The sequence below is a fragment of the Condylura cristata genome, unplaced genomic scaffold (assembly GCF_000260355.1).
Source record: "Condylura cristata isolate star-nosed mole 26May11 unplaced genomic scaffold, ConCri1.0 scaffold00006, whole genome shotgun sequence".
In the NCBI taxonomy this organism is placed as follows: Eukaryota; Metazoa; Chordata; class Mammalia; order Eulipotyphla; family Talpidae; genus Condylura; species Condylura cristata.
Window position 1 is genome coordinate 59,123,467 of NW_004567107.1, and position 17,411 is coordinate 59,140,877.

The window sequence follows — 17,411 nt, forward strand, 5'->3', positions numbered from 1 at the left end:
CTGAGGGGAGCAGCCGGCAAGACAGGAGAGGTCTGCTGCACCATGTGGATTAGCTACCTGGCTTGGGGTTGAACTCTTGCTGCAGACCGTTTAGATAGCACTTAGACTTTAATCCCTGCACCACCAGGGAGGACCCAAGAGAACTATTTTGACAAGTTTTGTTTGACCTTTTAGATTATAATTGATATGCAATTTATTAAAATCCTCTTACTTAAGCTATTCCCATTGTGCTTTGTCTATGTTATCTTCAATTTCATTTAAAAAAAAAAAGTTAGTGATATAATTTGGTTATTTTCTGAGCCACAGTTAAATTAATATTTTTATTAACAGTGTTCCCCCTTAACTAATATTATTAGTCATAGCAACCAAGAGTCAAGAAAGTGATTACCGACCAATTATGAAGAATGTGACTAAGCAGATTGCAGAGTACAATAAAACCATTGTGGACGCTCTACATAGCACAAGCAGAAACTGAGTTTGAACCAACTGGAAGTCTATAAAAGTATCTTTTCGCAAAACTTTATACAAGTTGAAAGAAAAAGAAAATTTCCCTTTGAGGAATTTTGTGTAAAATTTTTTATTGATGGTGTCATTTTTTGCAGACTCTTTGAAAAGCGGTATAGCATGATAATCAATAGTCTAAGAAGTTTGAAGTTGCAAAAATGTCTTCTTTTATGATATTTGTGTTTGTTTAGCTGATTAAAAATGCCTCAAAGAATTCTAAGATAAACTAAAAGTGACCATTGAGATGCATTTAGTCTGTATAATCCATCTGACTTCTAACAGCAAAAGAATGCATCCTTTCAAAGTCAATCGAAGAGAACTACATGCAGGAGTGTCATTCTGATTTAGCACTTAGTCAACCTTGTCAGTTTTGCTTCTAGAATAACTAAAAATAGAAGGAAAATATTTTGTTTTGAGCTTCTCAAATGGGGCATGTCTGATGGATTGTAAGGCACATAAAGTTGTAGGCAAATATGGGTCATGTATCAGTTACTAATAAAGATTTGGAATTAAAAAATTTTACCTTTTGCATTCTATTTTTTAATGAATATTCCAGGAAAAAGTATGTTGTTTAAAAGAAGTGCTGTTTTTACGATGGGCCACTTTGCACTGTGACTGCTCCTGGTTGTTCTGCCATGCTGTATGCATTTGCTTTTTGTACTGTTAAAGAGGACAGAAGTAAATTAACTTATAAGCATTAGCAGGAACATTTGAAATGACAAGGTAGAATTGTGTAATATGAATCTGGGAAATCTTTGTAGTTGTAAGTTACAACTAAGGTTGTAACCTCTCTGCTGGGACAGGAGTATGTCATTCAGCACAAAATAGCCCTCAGGACTGTCTTCCTTTACTCTGATCACATACTCACCAAGTTACCTGAAACACAAGTTTATTGATTTCTTTGTGGGGGAAAAAACTTCCAATATAATTTACACACCCTAAAATTACCTGTGCATATTCCTTGAAGTAAATGTTTATCACTACATTATTCAGTTTGAGTGTGTGTGATTATAAGTAGATCGATAAACATTGTACAGTTTGGCTAACCCTGGATTATTAATGTGTCTGAAGATTCTGGACAGTGATACATTCTTTAAGGTGGCATTCCTAAAATGTATCCCCTTGATCTGAGTTCCTCAGCCAATTTATATGTGTTATATTATCAAAGGCTTCATCATCAGAGAAGATTGGGAAGCATCATCTGAAAGGTAAATTGTTTTCATCTGGATTTTTCAGAATCCTTAATATGCATTAAGTTAAAAAATCTAGTAACACTGAGTTTTTCCTCAAGTGGTGTAGGTGCTTTAATCTTTTTCTGACTTTTTGTCATGTAGAAATGCAATAAAGGGCCCTCTCTGATGGCACAGTGCTTTGGGATGCAGCACTGCAAGCTAGCGGCTGCGGTGACCCACATGGCGCAGCAGACCTCTCCTGTCTCGCCAAGCTGCTCCCTTCATCAATCTTCCTGTTCTACTCCCCCCACTCCATCTCTGGTGAATCCTCTCACCATCCCTGCACCTCTGGCTTGTACCACAGTTTTGTATGCATAAATAAAATCTTAAAAAAAAAAGAAATGCAATAAAAATAAGGTCCTGTATACAGTGAGTGCTTTATGTTGTAGAAAGGAGATATGGCAGATAGATAATTCTGCGGTCTTTGCTATTATTGGAACTGAGTCAGTTTTCACCTATAAGGAAAATAGGAGTGTTGGACTATCCATTAAATACATGTGTTGGTATTATAACATAGGGAAGATTGGCAAGAAAAACAATTAAAAATTTATTTGAAAAAGCATTTTCCAACTTTTGTTCTAAATTACTCATATATATGTTAGGGGACATTAATTGAGCAGGATCTCTTTAAAACATGTTATCTGAGGGAAATTTTCACTAATGTCTCTTCCTTCCTTTCAAAGCTTTTCAACGAACCCAGCAAGAATATTCTCTCTGTTAGGATAGGACTGGAGGCAACTATCTGCACACACCGGCTCTTCCTCAGTCACATTGCTCAGTGAGTTCCATTTGTTTTAAAATAACACCTTGTAAATCCCATGGAAAGAAGTCAGGCTGAACAAACATGCTGAGTAGTTTATTAATGAAGATCAACATGGGAAAGTTAGCAGGGCTTTGTTTTTCTCATCTTTATAGTTTACTAATAAACAAACATAAGTTCTTGATGCCTTTTCATTAACTTGGTGGTGGAGGGGTTCATTCATTTGGACCATTGTCTGGATTCAACCAAATTCAGGGCAGAGTTAAGAGGCTTAGGCAGAGACCAGTGCCATGCACTTAAGACCAAAGGCCAGTTATCAGGAACTCCCGCAGTTCTATTGTCACCTTGTCCAGTCTCTCTGCAGCTCTATTGTTTTGGTATATGATTCCAGCATACATAACCTTGGTAAATTAGAATGTTTATACTCAAAAGTAAGATGAAATCAAGAGACACTACTAGAAAATGCTTATTGTTTTAAAATGAATACCCTATCCATTTTTACCTCCTTCAATTCATGTAGGTTATACCTTAAAAATCACAGACTCACAGTTTGAGAACAGATGAGACATCTTTTAAAAGATAATTTTGAATACAAAGGTAGAAAATTTAGGAAGGCAAAATGATTAAGCTACTTACCACCAGTGTCTGTAGATGTATATCTATATATGTCACACATAATCTATTAAGTTTATCTGTTTTTTTAATTAAAATATTTATTTATGCTTACAGAACTGGGGTACAGGCTAGAGGTGTGGTGGGTGAGAGGATTCACGGGGACAGAGTTGGGAGCAGAACAGGCAGATTGACAAAGTACACTGCTGAGGGGAGCAGCGGCAGGTCAGGAGAGGTCTGCCACGCCATGTGGGTCAGCTCCCTGGCTGGGGATTGAACTCGTGCTGCAGTGGCTTCGGAGAGCTTCATAATGTGATGTTTTAACCCATTGCACCACCAGGGAGAGCCCAAGATTATCTGTTTTTTTAAACCTATTTTTGCTGTTTGTACATTTATAAATATTGTCCATGTAATTAGATATTATTGGGAGAATAACATGTTTAGCTGCTATAGTTTATTCTATTTTAAGAATAGTTTCTAAAGACAAACCCCTGCTTATTAAATGAGGTTTATAGTATAGAGGTTAAATTTAAGTTGGTTAAGTTTAAGGTAATCAGTTTTGAATTGTAGCCCTACTACTAACTTGTTATATGATGTTGGGAAGCTGCTTAGTCTCTGAATCTCAGTTTCTTCACCTATAAAATGAGATGATAGTGCTTAGCTCCTAAGATTGCACCGGAAAAATACGGAATCTTAGACTTTCAACACAAATTACTCTCAGATTAAGCAATGGCTGTTTGTTTCGGTAAATGTTGCTCTATGTCATTTGTGTTTGTCTTTTAAAATAAACCAGAATGTCTCCTTTACTATAGTTAGAAACTTTGTGTTTTAAATAAGAATTTGCAAGTATATTTTCATAATAAAAAAGAGAATCTGAGTCTACAAATTCTAATTCTTAAATAGTCATTATAGCTCTGTAGTGAAAACAATACTTTCTGAAGATTTTAGATTGTTTTTGGCTGTTTTCATATCTTTTCTCACAATATATTATAATGAATTGCTGCTCAGAACCCCTGGCTCATAACCCATTGGGTAATGAGGGCTGTTATACTTGCTTGCTTTCTCTATTCTACATGTCAAAGTGATTACATATAAGGAGAAATTGTTTCATAGGAGAGAAAATACACCCTTTGGAGACTATCTCATATAAGAGAGTTTGGAAGAAGCTGAGGCAGAAGTCAACTAGTCATTTACCTAAAAGAGACTTAGATATATTAGATAAAGCACTCATAAAAGTAGCATAAAAACTAAAATGAGATTTGCAAGTTTAACTTTATCTTTATTCCAAGACCTTTTAGGAAGTATTATGCTCACTAACAGCCTGGTAATGTCATAGATGAAAGGTACACTTAATTAGGTGAAATAACTTCGACATATGTTCAAGCAAGATCTACCACTAATCAAGCTAAAACACTGTCTCATTTTCTATTATCATTTGTAATAAATAAATTATTCTTCTTAGAGGAATTCCAGACTGACTTGAAGGTGAAAATATTTGATATGGTCATAATACAACGTGATTTTTTTTTGTCAACGTAAACAATAGTTCATTTTTAAATAATTTTGCTTAGCCCTTAATTATCTTCTTATTAAAGTGAACTTTGCTTTAGTTTACTGGAGTAGGGAGGGATGTCTTAGAAGTTGACCAGTCCCATCCCATCACCCCTGCTAAGGAAAAAGCATAGATCTTGTGTATCAGGATTAGGGGAAATGGTTAAGAAGGAAAGGAAAGGAAAGTTGCTTTTCCAGCTTCTGTAACTTCCCATGTAACCCACCGAGAAAAGCAGGCATCCCTTGAGAGGAAATAACAAAAATGCCACAGTAGATGGATGAATGAAACCTGCATCCCTGTAGTGTATTGGAGCTCTGCCCTTTACAATGTCCTGTAAGCCCTGTGCCTTAGGTATAATGGTTTTCAGAAGGCTAAACGGGCATTTACATAGAACTTTCCTCTTTGGATCTACACCCTTGAAGGTGTTTCTTGACACTGTTCTTGTCTCACTAGGAATGTTAAAGTCAGAGAAAATTGGAGAGAGCTCTAATGAAACTATAAAAATCCAGTTGTTCCATTTCCTTTTCCTAGGGCACACTGGTTAGCTTTGTGGGTTGAGGTAACTGGTTAAATCATAAGAGGTATTCCTAAGAAACCTAAGATACATCTAACTGAAAGGAATACCAGGTAATAAAAAATAAACGAGCCTTTTTTTTTTTTTTCAAAACTATTCACCACTGTTTTATCTCTAAGGTAATCCCACTTAACCCCCCAAAAAAGTCCCCTCTCCCACAAAATAAGCATCCATCCAAAGTTTTTGTAGTCCCTTATCTTTTCATGGAGCATAGACCGGTATAATACAAGTTGACCTATTTTCAAATCACACTCTTTATCAGATTTTTAATTCCTAAAATACCGCATCACCTCACTATACACTGTTATCTCCCTGAACAATAACCTCAACATGCATGACAAAGGGTAGGTATTTTTCTTAATTATTTTCTCAGTAAGAATTAGGTTGTGAAATAATGTAAATGATTTTTTTAGTATTGTCTGAAATTCTATGTCAGTGTTTTAAGATTGTATGACTATAGCCTAAGAAATTGTAAACAAAATGAAGACTTCCAAATGAGCACTGGATAGGAAAATTAACTCTCAACATGGTGCATCCAGTAAGAAAAAGTCCATGCTGTCAGAACCTTTGATCTATCTCCTAATAATCTGGTTATGTCCCCATTTGTCCATCGTGATTAAAGCATCCATCACACAGCTACAATTAAACATTTTAATCTCTGCAAAGATTTCCTCACTTACTGGAGGACATATGTCTTTCTATATTACTCAACTTAGCCACACACTTCCCATCATTTTCTTCACCATCACTTCCTCAGCTTATGCATAATTATTGTGGAATGAGACTTAACTAAAAAGAATAGTACTTTGAGTTTGAAGAGCTGTGAAGCTGGCTCACTACCTGAAGGTCTTCAGGCAACTCACATATTCTCCCTGAGAGACTGCTTCTGGTTTATAAACCCTATTTCCTGGGCTATTGAAGATATATCTAATGGGTACAAAATTGCTGTAATGTATAAAGTGCTATATAAAATTGTAGTTACCATATTTCTTTAACTTTTTCTCATCACCATTGCCTGCCCCCAACATCTATATCAGTACCCAATCTTCCCTTCTTGGTAGCATATTTCTTAGAAGTATAGTTTCTGTATCCCTCTAAAAGAAATTCCCTCTGGTAGAATTATCCAGATTGGATATGAATCTTCTGTCCTCTTTCTGTCCTTCCCTTTGTCCTATAACTTTAGCTTTTTTTTTTTCATTGATTTTTCCCCCACTTTCTATAGAAACATATTCACCTTTTTGTACTTACTTTCAGATTAAAAGTTCTAAAAGACTAGTACATTTCACGTCCCAATTTTCTTTCCAAACACTGCTTCTTCTCTCCTGAAATTGCTTTTGTGAACATAGTCCAAAATGTCTTAAATGTTAAAATTATTAAACTTTAAACTTTTATTTCAGTGTAATTTCTTTGTAAGATTTAACAGATAATCACTTCCTTCTTGAGATAACATCTTCCTTTGCATTTTATGACATTATTTTCACTTCATTCTCTTACCTTTTGCCCACTCTTCATTATTTTCCCCTAGACATCTTATTGTTCTGCTTCTACAAGAGGTTAGTAGATTTTAGCTTGCCAAATTAAATAAATTCTTTCCCTCTGGCTATTGGAATGATTTCAAAGATTCCTATGCACGAGGCTAATTTCATCCTATAATAGTGATTTTGTAATTGCTATAACTATATAATGATAAATGGATCATGACTACTAATTTTCCAAAAGTTTCAAAAACATCACTTCGTGGTGATAATTTCTAACAGTTAACATGAGTTCAGTTTAAGTCTGTAAAACTATGGAAAGCCTCAATAGTAACAATAAAAAAAACAAGAAAAACCCTTAGTAAATATACCCTGGATGCTATTTGCTAAGTGCTAAAGTACAAGGATCATTTGAGCATTTGAGCACACACACACACACACACACACACACGTGTGTATATATGCACAAAGGAACATTATTCAGCCATAAAAAAGAGTAAAATACTAACATATGCTACAACATGAGTGAACCATGAAAACATGATGAAAGAATCCAGTTACTACAAGAGGCTAATTATTGTACAATTCTGTATAGGAAATACCAAGGACAGACAAATCCAGAGACAGAAAATATGTTATTGGTTGTGCAGTGATGAGAAGGGAGAGAGTTGAGGGTACATGTTTGTTTTGAAGTAATGAAAATATTCTAAAATTAATTGAAGTGATATTTGCACAAGTCTGAATACTAAAAAATTAATTACAGACATTAATGATATTTTAATGAATAAATTATGTCTCATAAAAATATTTAAGAGGAGCTCTATGACAGTTAAGGGAAGCATGTAAATCTAGATTAAAATTCTCAAATTAATGTGGAAGAGACTTTTTTTTGTGCATACAGAGCTGGGGTACAGGCCAGAGGCTCAGGGGCGGCAAGAACCTGCACCAGAGACAGAGTAGGGAACAGAAAAGGCAGATTGACGAAGCACACTGCTGAGGGGAGAAGCGGGCGGGTCAGGAGAGGTCCGCCACACCATGTAGTCACCCCCGGGGCAGGCGGGAATCGAACTCATGCGGAAGTGGCTTTAGACTCTCAGTGCTGTGCTTTAACCCACTGCGCCACCAGGGAGGGCTGGAAGAGACTTTTAATAAAATTGCTAATTAATTTTTAGAGAAAGAAGAGGATGAGGCAATTGTAGGATATTTTTATACAAGAGCCTTTTGAGCATTCTCTCCAATTCTGCTAAGAGCAGAAATGTCTAGCATCACTAGTAGAAGATTTTAACAACACTTTGGTGAGCCAACGGGGCCATTGTGAAACTATGCATTAATAGGCCAACTTTCTATTCCTCTGGGGATGTTAAGTTAGGTTAAGTAGGTAGGCAGGCATGTAGGCGGGCTGGCTGGCTGATGGATGAATAGATGTATGTATGTATGGATGGATGATTACACCTGTTGGGGAAAAAGCAAATACATTACAAACTTATTTTATAAATATAATTCAGAGAGCTCTTTGAAGTGAAATATTAGAATTGGTAAGAAATTTTAGTGTTTCTATTATGATTTTTTAAGATTTATTTTTTATTTATGCATAGAAAAACTGGGGTGCAGACCAGAAGTGTGAGTATAAGAGAATTCACCAGTGTCAGAGTAGGGGAGAATCACAGATAGATCTATTGAAATACACTTCTAAGGGGAGCAGTGGGCAAGACAGAAGTGGTCTGCTGCACCAGACATATATTAAATGTGTGGGTTGGCTCCCTGGCCTGGGATAAAACTCTGGCCTCAGTGGTGCTGGAACCAAGACTTAACCCCTAGGCCACTATTATTTTTGATGACTGCTGTGGTTGATTCAGTCCTGTTTTTTACTATACTTGAAGTACACCTGTTGAGATTTGTCATCTAAGCTCCCATTTGCTAGCCTTTGCAGAGTCAATCATTTTATTATTTCTAGGCAAATTTTTTTCTCAATAAAGTGATCATTCCTTCTCTAGGAATATATGCAAAGATAAGTGAAGTGAAAGCCTTCTTAAAGTCTGATTACAAACTTCAGCACCTGGTCAAGTTGTACAAATGTCAGTCATTTAAACCTCTTTGTAACTATTTAAAAATGGGGTATATGAATAACTACTCTTGTAAATAGATGCTTTAAAAATGTTGAATTAAAGATATATTTTAATGTGTAAGTATACTATAAATATTACAAATGTGTCGAATCAGGAATGAAGCTATCTGATCCTACAAGAGGAAGTACTTGTCTGATGATTTAGATCAGTGTTGTCTAATAGAAGTATATGAGTCAAAATTCTGAAATTTTAATTTATAGTACTTATACTAAAAAGTAAAAAGAAACAATTAGTCTTAGTGATATCATTTGATCTAAGGTAGCCAAATATTTCAAATGCCATTAATAGAGAAATTGTTAAGATATATTCTTTACTTTCTTTTATTCTGTACCTTTGAGATCTCATGTGTATTTTGCATTTATAGTTGGTCTTAATTTAGATTAGCCATGGTTCAAGTGGCGAATTGCAACATGTTGATAGGGGCTACAAGTTGAACACTGCAGATGGAGATTTTACAACCTTTTATTCTGATATAGCATTGACTGAACTGCCAGAGGAAACCAAATGGCAGTTTTGTTAAAAAGAGGAAGACTGTTCTATAAGGGGGAAAAAACTTTCCTGTGTGAGATTATAATCTAAAGTAAGACATTATGCATTTCCTCTTATTACTCTTACGTTAGTGACATATTTCACTGAAGAGTAATCTTAATTGGTCTGAGGAAGAAAAGGCAATATATGTATTTGTTAGGATTATTTTAGGTACTTTCTTCTTAGTGGGATCTCTGAAAGAATCTGGCCAAATCCTCTGTAACTTCACTCATTGAAAATGTCAGAGGGTTTGTTTGTGCATTGTACTTACGCTATTAATGTTAGTGTTCAAAAATATTTTGTAGTCCATGTTAAATGGTATATTTTGTATGATACCTTCATCAGTAATATTTTCTTCATATTATACATGTACCCAAAGAGTAAATTTTAATGTCCAGAATTGAAATTGAAAAGCTTTACATTATAGAACTATTTTAAGAAAGCCTCTAAATTGATACCTACATTGGAAGAATCAAGACAGGGCAGTTTCCAGTCTTCCTTCCAATGGTGCTAATTTCCCTTGTCAAAGAAATGGGACATTGAAAAATCTATTTGACTAAGATTACTTTTTTATTTAAAATAATATTTACACTGGGTAGTTAATAGAAGTTTAGGTGAAATTAACAGACAATTCTCAATAGAGATTTATTTTAACATGATTTTTGAGACTTAGCAAATTATCCAATATTGTCTTTTAACAGTGTTTAATGTGAGCTGGATCACACAAATAAACACCCATTGCCATCTGCTACCTCTGAAGCTCCACATGAAGCTTTCCCTGCCCCCTCCAGACACACTCTGCTCCCCAGGCCTTCCTCTCAGCCTCACAGATCTCTGGCACTAATATCAGCAGAGGAAGGAGTGGGGATGAAGGCAACTGGATTAAACAATGGAGAAGGGAAGAAGACAGAGTAGGCAAAGTACCCTGTGACCTTAAAATAACGAGCCATGTTTTCCTGTGTGTCTGGTGAACTGTCTCTAAAGACAATTCCAAAAAAGAAGCTATAAAAATATTTAGAACAGAGGCCATAACCTTGAGCCAAGAGCCTGCCCTCACGATTTTTCTACCTAGATATCCAACACATCTTTGAATGTAACTGAAAAGCAAATTGCAATGTTTGGAAGTTGAGGAATAGGGGTGACGTCAGGGTCAGTCTTACTACTTCAGAGTCATTGTTTATAATTTTATAATCTTTTGAAATAGTCAATTTAGCATCCTACTTTTTTAATTCTCCTACCTTTTATGAAAAGATAATTAGGGTCTCTTAGTTGAGATAGAAATAAATTGTCCATTTTAATGATTTGGAGAGGGACTCTGTTGTATCTTTTTTAAATTTTTAAAAATTTTTGTACAGGGCCCTCCCTGGTGGCACAGCATGTTAAAGCACTGCACTAAGAAGCTTAAGGCCACTTCCGCAAGAGTTTGATCCCCGCCTGCCCCGGAGGAGATCCACATGGCAAGGCAGACCTCTCCTGACCTGCCCGCTGCTCCCCTCAGCAGTGTACTTCATTGATCTGCCTGTTCTGCTTCCCACTCTGTCTCTGGTGAATCCTCTCACCCTCCGCATCTCTGGCCTGTACCCCATTCTGTATAAATCAATAAATCTTTAAAAAAAAAAATTGTACACCAGAACAACAACAAAGTGAAGGAGCAAAGATGAGAACTTCAAGGCAATGAGATTTCTAAATTGCATTGGTATACAGATTAAAGTCACCCAAAGATGTTTACATCCTAATCGTTAGAAACTTACCTGACCAAAGAGGTGTTGTAAATATTAAGTTATGGATTTTGAGATGGGAAGATGATTCTGGATTTTCTGGGTGGGCCCATTGTTATCTCAAAGATTCCTTTAAAAGAAGAATAAAGGGCCAAAGTTAGATACTTAAAATGTGAGGATTAGAAGCAATTGTTGAATGTTATACTTTAAATATAGAGGAAGGGGTGCTGAGTCAAGAAATGCAGGCAGCTTCTAGAAGTTAGGAAAGGAATATCCACTAGAACCTCCAGAAGAATTTTAACCTAAGACCTCTTAGATAATAAATTTGAATTACTGTAAACTACTAAATTTGTGGAAATTTATTTACAGTTGTAATTTATGCAACATATACCTGAGACCCCTGAAGGTAGTTTTTACCAACTATAATTTCCATCCATATATTTATCTTAATTTCATTGCCAGTCATGGAAAGTAAAGATATGAAGTTCACCAGAAGAAAGCAAAACAAATCTGTGCATATAAGGGCAAATCCACCAGCAGGAGTTACAATACAGAGGATATCTGGTTTCCTAGATATAACATAGGAGAACAGATAAAATAGTGGTTAAGAGCATGGGTTCCGGAGTCAGAGATATTTGGGTTTTAATTCTAGGTCTGCTACTTGTTAGTTAGGTAACCTCTCTCACTGACTCTAATTTTTAATTTAGTAACTACAAAGTAAGGAAGTAATGTTTCCCTCCTTAATTTAATGAGATGGATTTAACTAATATAGTAATGTACCTACACAGTACTGACCACTGAAGTGTTCAATAAGCAATAGTAGTTCTATTAAATAGAAGTTAACATATATTCCCAGATATTATATAATGGACATATAAAGATTTAAAACTTTAATGGGATTTTAATATTGCAGTATGGCTATACTGTACTAAGGAATATTTTTTAAGGGTTTTTTTTTTTTAGCTATTTATTTACTTTACAATGTTTGCTTTCTTTTTTCAAGTGTAGTCCCCTAGAATTTCCACCACCAATTCACCTGTGTACCATCACCATAGTACCTTATGTTCTTCCCGTCCTCACCCTAGTCTTCCCCCCCAATGTTTCTGATGTATAGTTGTCTTTTTATTGTTTGGTTTTGTTGTGTGTTTTATTGTTGTTATCCTCCCCCTTAGTCCCTATATTCCTCCTAAAGTGAAACCATCTGATTCTTTTCCTTCTGGTTTATTTCACTAAGCATGATCCTGTCTAGCTCCATCCATGTTGCTGCAAGTGGCATTATTTTATCTTTTGATTGCTGTATAGTATTCCATTCTGTATATATACCTCATCTTCTTGATCCATACCTCATTTTCTTCAAATGGTCATAATTATTTTTGGGCATTTGGGTTGTTTCCATGTTTTGGTGATTATAGATAATGCTGCAATAAACATAGAAGTACAAGTATCCTCTTGAATTCATGATATTTGTATCCATTGAGTAGATACCTTGGAGTGGAATTGCCAGGTCATATGGAAGCTCCATTTTTAGTAGTTTGAGGACACATAATTATTAAACAAGAAAATATAAATGTTTTGTGATAATTAATTTAAACAATAGAACCATTTCTTAAATATGTTGGGCTTCTCACCCAACAATACCTAGAGGAAGTAGCACCAATTCATTGGGATATAACATGAATTTGTATTTTATGCTGCACAATACTCCATAGTTTAGATGTAACATTACCTGTTCAGTAGTACCCTAATTGTTGAACATTTTCACTTCATTTCCTCTTTTTTTTTTTTTTTTACATCCTTTATGTCTTTACCTACTGGTGTGTTTATTTCTTTGGAATCATTCCCAGGAGCAGGATTGCTAGGTTAAGGAATATGCACATTTTCAATTTTAACAGATATTGAAAAAAAATTTTCCACATTTTTCAATTTTTACAGAAAATGCCATTTATACATAATAGTTATGTGGTGATAAGTATGACACCTTTAAAAGGTAAAAGAACAATAAGTTTCTGGAAAGGAAGTTCCAAATAAAGATGCATTCCATTGGGATATGTCCCCCATTCTCGTTACTGTAATTGGGAAGTGGAACTGGATAGGGGATGGAGGCAGGGAGCTGGAGACTTAAAGAAAAAAGGATACTTAAATAGAAATCCTTCCAAGTTTACTTTCATCAATAGTGACTTTCCCCTTCTTAAGTGTGCCGTCCCTATAACAGGATGTCTGAACATCCTGATGATACACAATCATCTAGCTGTTAACACACATTTTCTTGCAAGTTCATTTGACTCATTCTTCTGGCTAAATGTTTTGTGGTGTACAGTATACTGCTACATAACTATTTAAATGTTATTCATTGATTTTCAGTGATAAGGAATAGAAAAGAGTTCCAAGAACAAGGACCGGCCTATAAAAGAATAGATGATGCTTCCATGTACTTCAACAAGTGCTTAAAGAAGTCTATAGTTATTTAGCTCAGTTCATTAAGTTCACAGTGTATTATAGGGAACACAGTAAAACGTCATAATTTATGAGATAAAATTTAAAAAATGTTCATAAAACAAATTTATCAGGGAAGAGAGAATAGGAATGGGAGTGGAGGGGAGAGGGACCCAATGGTCTTTGATAAAGGACTGTGGGTGCTTTGGTGGTATGTGTGTGGGGTATGGAGGAGGTGTGAGCCTCCTCAATCATATATAGTAGTGTAAATCAACATTATCTCAATAAAAAAATTATCAGACCAGTTTGATAATAGGAAGTCTAACAGTGACTAGTCAGCATTTTAAAATTCCATTAGTAATTTCATAAGGAAATATGAATTAATTGCATATTAAATACATAATAAGAAAGAATGACATACTTGATTTGCATGTTTACTTTGAAAATATGACAAAAGATGAAAATTGGCTATAATAGAGACTTCAAAATGGCAAAGACACAACTCTAAGACCTCTCCCCTGTAAATCACCAGAAGAGGCAAATTAACTCAATCTGCTGAAAAAGACTACATGAACATGAAATTTGCAAAGAGTAGATATAAAATTTTATATTAGCTCAAGATTAAATCAAACTTTCCTCCAAATGTTCCATTTATCATGAAAACATGTATTTTTCGGTATACTTATCTAGAATTCTTATAAAGTTTACTTTCTTGGTTTATTGAGAAATTAGGTAATGACAATATCACCTTTATTTGTTAATAATTTCTTAGTTTATTTTCTTGCTCCTTGAATCACAATTGTGCATAAAATGAGAGCATTCTGGAAAATATTAGTGAGTAACATGTTTGTGAAAAGAGAAAGGGATTCTTCCTCAATTCCTGGGAAAGGCCCGGGCAGGAGATTGAATGCTCTTTTGCAGCAGCATTGGCGTTGTCTTTCTTCATCAGTTTTAAGTTTGTACAAACTCCGGGCCTGGTTTTTGTCAGGTTTCCACTGAGCAGAAAAGAAGGGCTAGAAGGTACAGACCAGGCATATCTCTCAGCGTGGGAGTATGACTAAGAAGTGCTATGTCTCTTTTAAGTCTAAATCTTCAAAGAGGGTAATGATTAGAGGATAATTCAAACTATAGAATTGAGGAAATGCATATACCTAATACCTAACTGACAAAGGAGTGATTCACAACTTGGTTGCATAAATGGTAGGAAAAAAATCAGTCTTTGGGATTAAAGAAACTTACATACAGTTACTGAGATCTGCCCAAACTCCAAGTGATTGTTTCCATAATTTGAAAAATTTTTTGAAAAGAATACCTTGGAATTACAAAAATAGTCTACCAGCAATCAAATTCAACACAAAGCAAATAGAATCTCATCTTCCCTAAACTCTTTCTCTGATTTCAACTCCTGTTTCTGTCTGACGGAGCCTGTAAAATTGTGATCTGTTTACAATTTGAATTCTGTTATTCTGTGTTTTTAGAGAAATCAGAGCACGAAATAATTATAGACCCTTTCCAAAATTCAGGTCCTCATTTGTAAATTAATCAAATCATATAGATAAAAATAATATAGAATTTGGATGCCAGAGACATTTGTTCATACCCCAACTCCTCCAGAAAAAAGTCACCCCACTCTGTGTAGTATAAGAAATGCCTCAAGGATCTGTTGTTTTTTGAGTGTAGGTTTACCAAAACATAATCTACCCATTTAATGTAATTCACCCATTTAAACGACCCTTGGACTCTGGCAGGGAGGGGGGTTATTTGTGGTGTGGTCTGATACTATCACCTCCATAAAAATGATTTTAAAATAGAACCCACAGAATTTTTTTTAAGTGTTTGTCAGTGATTTTTTTTTTACCATATCAATTTTAGAAATTTTCATCTCTTCATAAAAGCCTCTCGTCCTTAGTAGTCATCTACCCACCCGCCCCCTTCATCTTCCACCACTCCCTACCTTAGAACTAAACAACCACAAATCTCCATTATCTTTCTCTTAGTTTGCCTAGTTTGGACATTTTATACAAATGGATCCATATAACGTGACTGGATTCTGTCACTTAAAATGTGTTTGAAAGTCTGTCTTTGCTGTAGCTATTTTTGGCTATTATGTGGAATGTTGCTTTGAGCACACATACTAGTTTTTATATGAACATGTTTTCACTTTTCTTGGATATATATCTAAATTGATAGGTCATATAGTAACTCTCTTTAACCTTTTGTGGAACTGTGAGTCTGCTCTCCAAAGTGTATCATTTATATACTTTGCCACCTGCAGTGTACCAGTGTTCTGATTCTCTACATCCTAGACAACAAGCTGGGCTCCCAGGAAAGTCAATGTGTGAACTTCAGCCTGGATTTGAAGGTTTGAAAACCTGGAGCACAAATGTTAGTTAAGATGTGAAGGAACTGGCATTCTCCAATTATGCTCAGCTGATCTCTGGCTTACTCTTCATATTTTTCTACTCCTCTGGGCTCCAATGCACAATATTGTGCACTGGGCTAATATTGTGTTTTTTCTAATGTTCACTTTGTCTCTACATGAGGTTCTGGGGTTCATCTGCTTGATGAAGCTCTCAATATTTGCTGCTCTTGGTCCTCTTCCCTCTTGACTGCATGTAGTAGTTCCTGGATAGAGTTTGCTGCTGCCTCTCACTGCTTGGGGGTTCTGCTGTTTCTCTCTAAACAGTACTTCTAGCAGTTGTTTTCAACTTTCAAAAGTTAATTACTGAGGTATAGTTAATTCAAGGGATGACAATTTTTTTTCACTATCATCTTTTTCCCTTTATTTACTGAGATAACAATTTTATAACATGCATGTTTTAGGTATACAGCATTGTAATTGAACACCTGTATGTTCATTACCATCATCAAGTCTAAATTTCAGCCACCACTGTACAATTGACCCTCTTTACCAGTTTTTCACCCACACTAAATTCCTTCTGTGGACAGTATTAGTTATTTTGTACACATTCTGTCCCTGGAAATGTGCTAAGCATTGTACATACTTGCTTTTCATATAATCTTTATAAAAACCTCTTTAGGTAAGTACTTTGAAACTGCTACTATAGGTAAGGAAGCTAAGGCTTAATGTAACATGCTAGTAAGTGGTGGGCTTAGACACTTATTTTTGTTTTTTTGATCTGAGGCCTTCTTTCTCAACAATATGCTGTATGATAGTAGGCGAGGCCCTCACTTGTTCAACTGATAGCCAGGTTGGTCTGATCTGCCATAGAATAAGTTGAGTGTCTGTCTGTTTCTATACTGTTCGTGAATCTTTAGATATTTTGTCTTTTATCTGTATTTTTGAAAAATTGCAACAGAAATTTGCATGGATCTGTAGCTCTGTATTTACATTTTAAATTAAACATGTATACATGATTTAATAAGCTTTTCTTTCTTATGGATTTTCTATCCTTTAAAACAGATTAAAATACATGTAATTGTCATCAGCTAACTTTACCCTAGCAGGTGGCTGTTTTGCCAGTTTCAGGATTGAAATATGCAGGAGGACAAAAAAATACCTCCCTACTTAAAAAAAAAAAAAACAAAACTAGTTTCTATTTTGAGTTGTTTTGTTAAATCCTCATTACCAATGGCTTTTGTTGTCTGTATCTAACAAGGATTGTGACTACCATTTCAATGGACGGGTGGGGCTGAAGAGATGATACACAATCCAACATTCTTCCCAAGTTAATTTTGTTCGCCTTTTCCATCTCTTACACACTTCACTGAAGTGACTGACAGAAAGAGCTTTTAAGACAAAGGAAAAACTTACTACAAAGGCCCCAAGGGGGAACGGCTTATGGACTATGAGTTTAGAATGTTCCAGGAACTGTAAGGAGGGCATTGTGCATAAGCATAGGGCAAGGGGAGGGCAAGTCCAGATAAAGCTGGAGA

At 35.4% G+C, this 17,411-nt stretch overlaps 1 protein-coding gene across 1 annotated transcript in view; it reads left to right on the forward strand.

The window, feature by feature from the left end:
• The window catches only part of IFT74 (intraflagellar transport 74), a 60,557-nt gene extending 59,550 nt beyond the window's left edge, over positions 1-1,007 (forward strand). The window contains exon 20 of the mRNA XM_004677702.2: positions 357-1,007. Coding sequence (XP_004677759.1) covers positions 357-475 — 119 coding nt within the window. The 3' untranslated portion in view covers positions 476-1,007. The remainder of the gene's footprint in view (positions 1-356) is intronic.
• Positions 1,008-17,411: the final 16,404 nt, after the last annotated feature.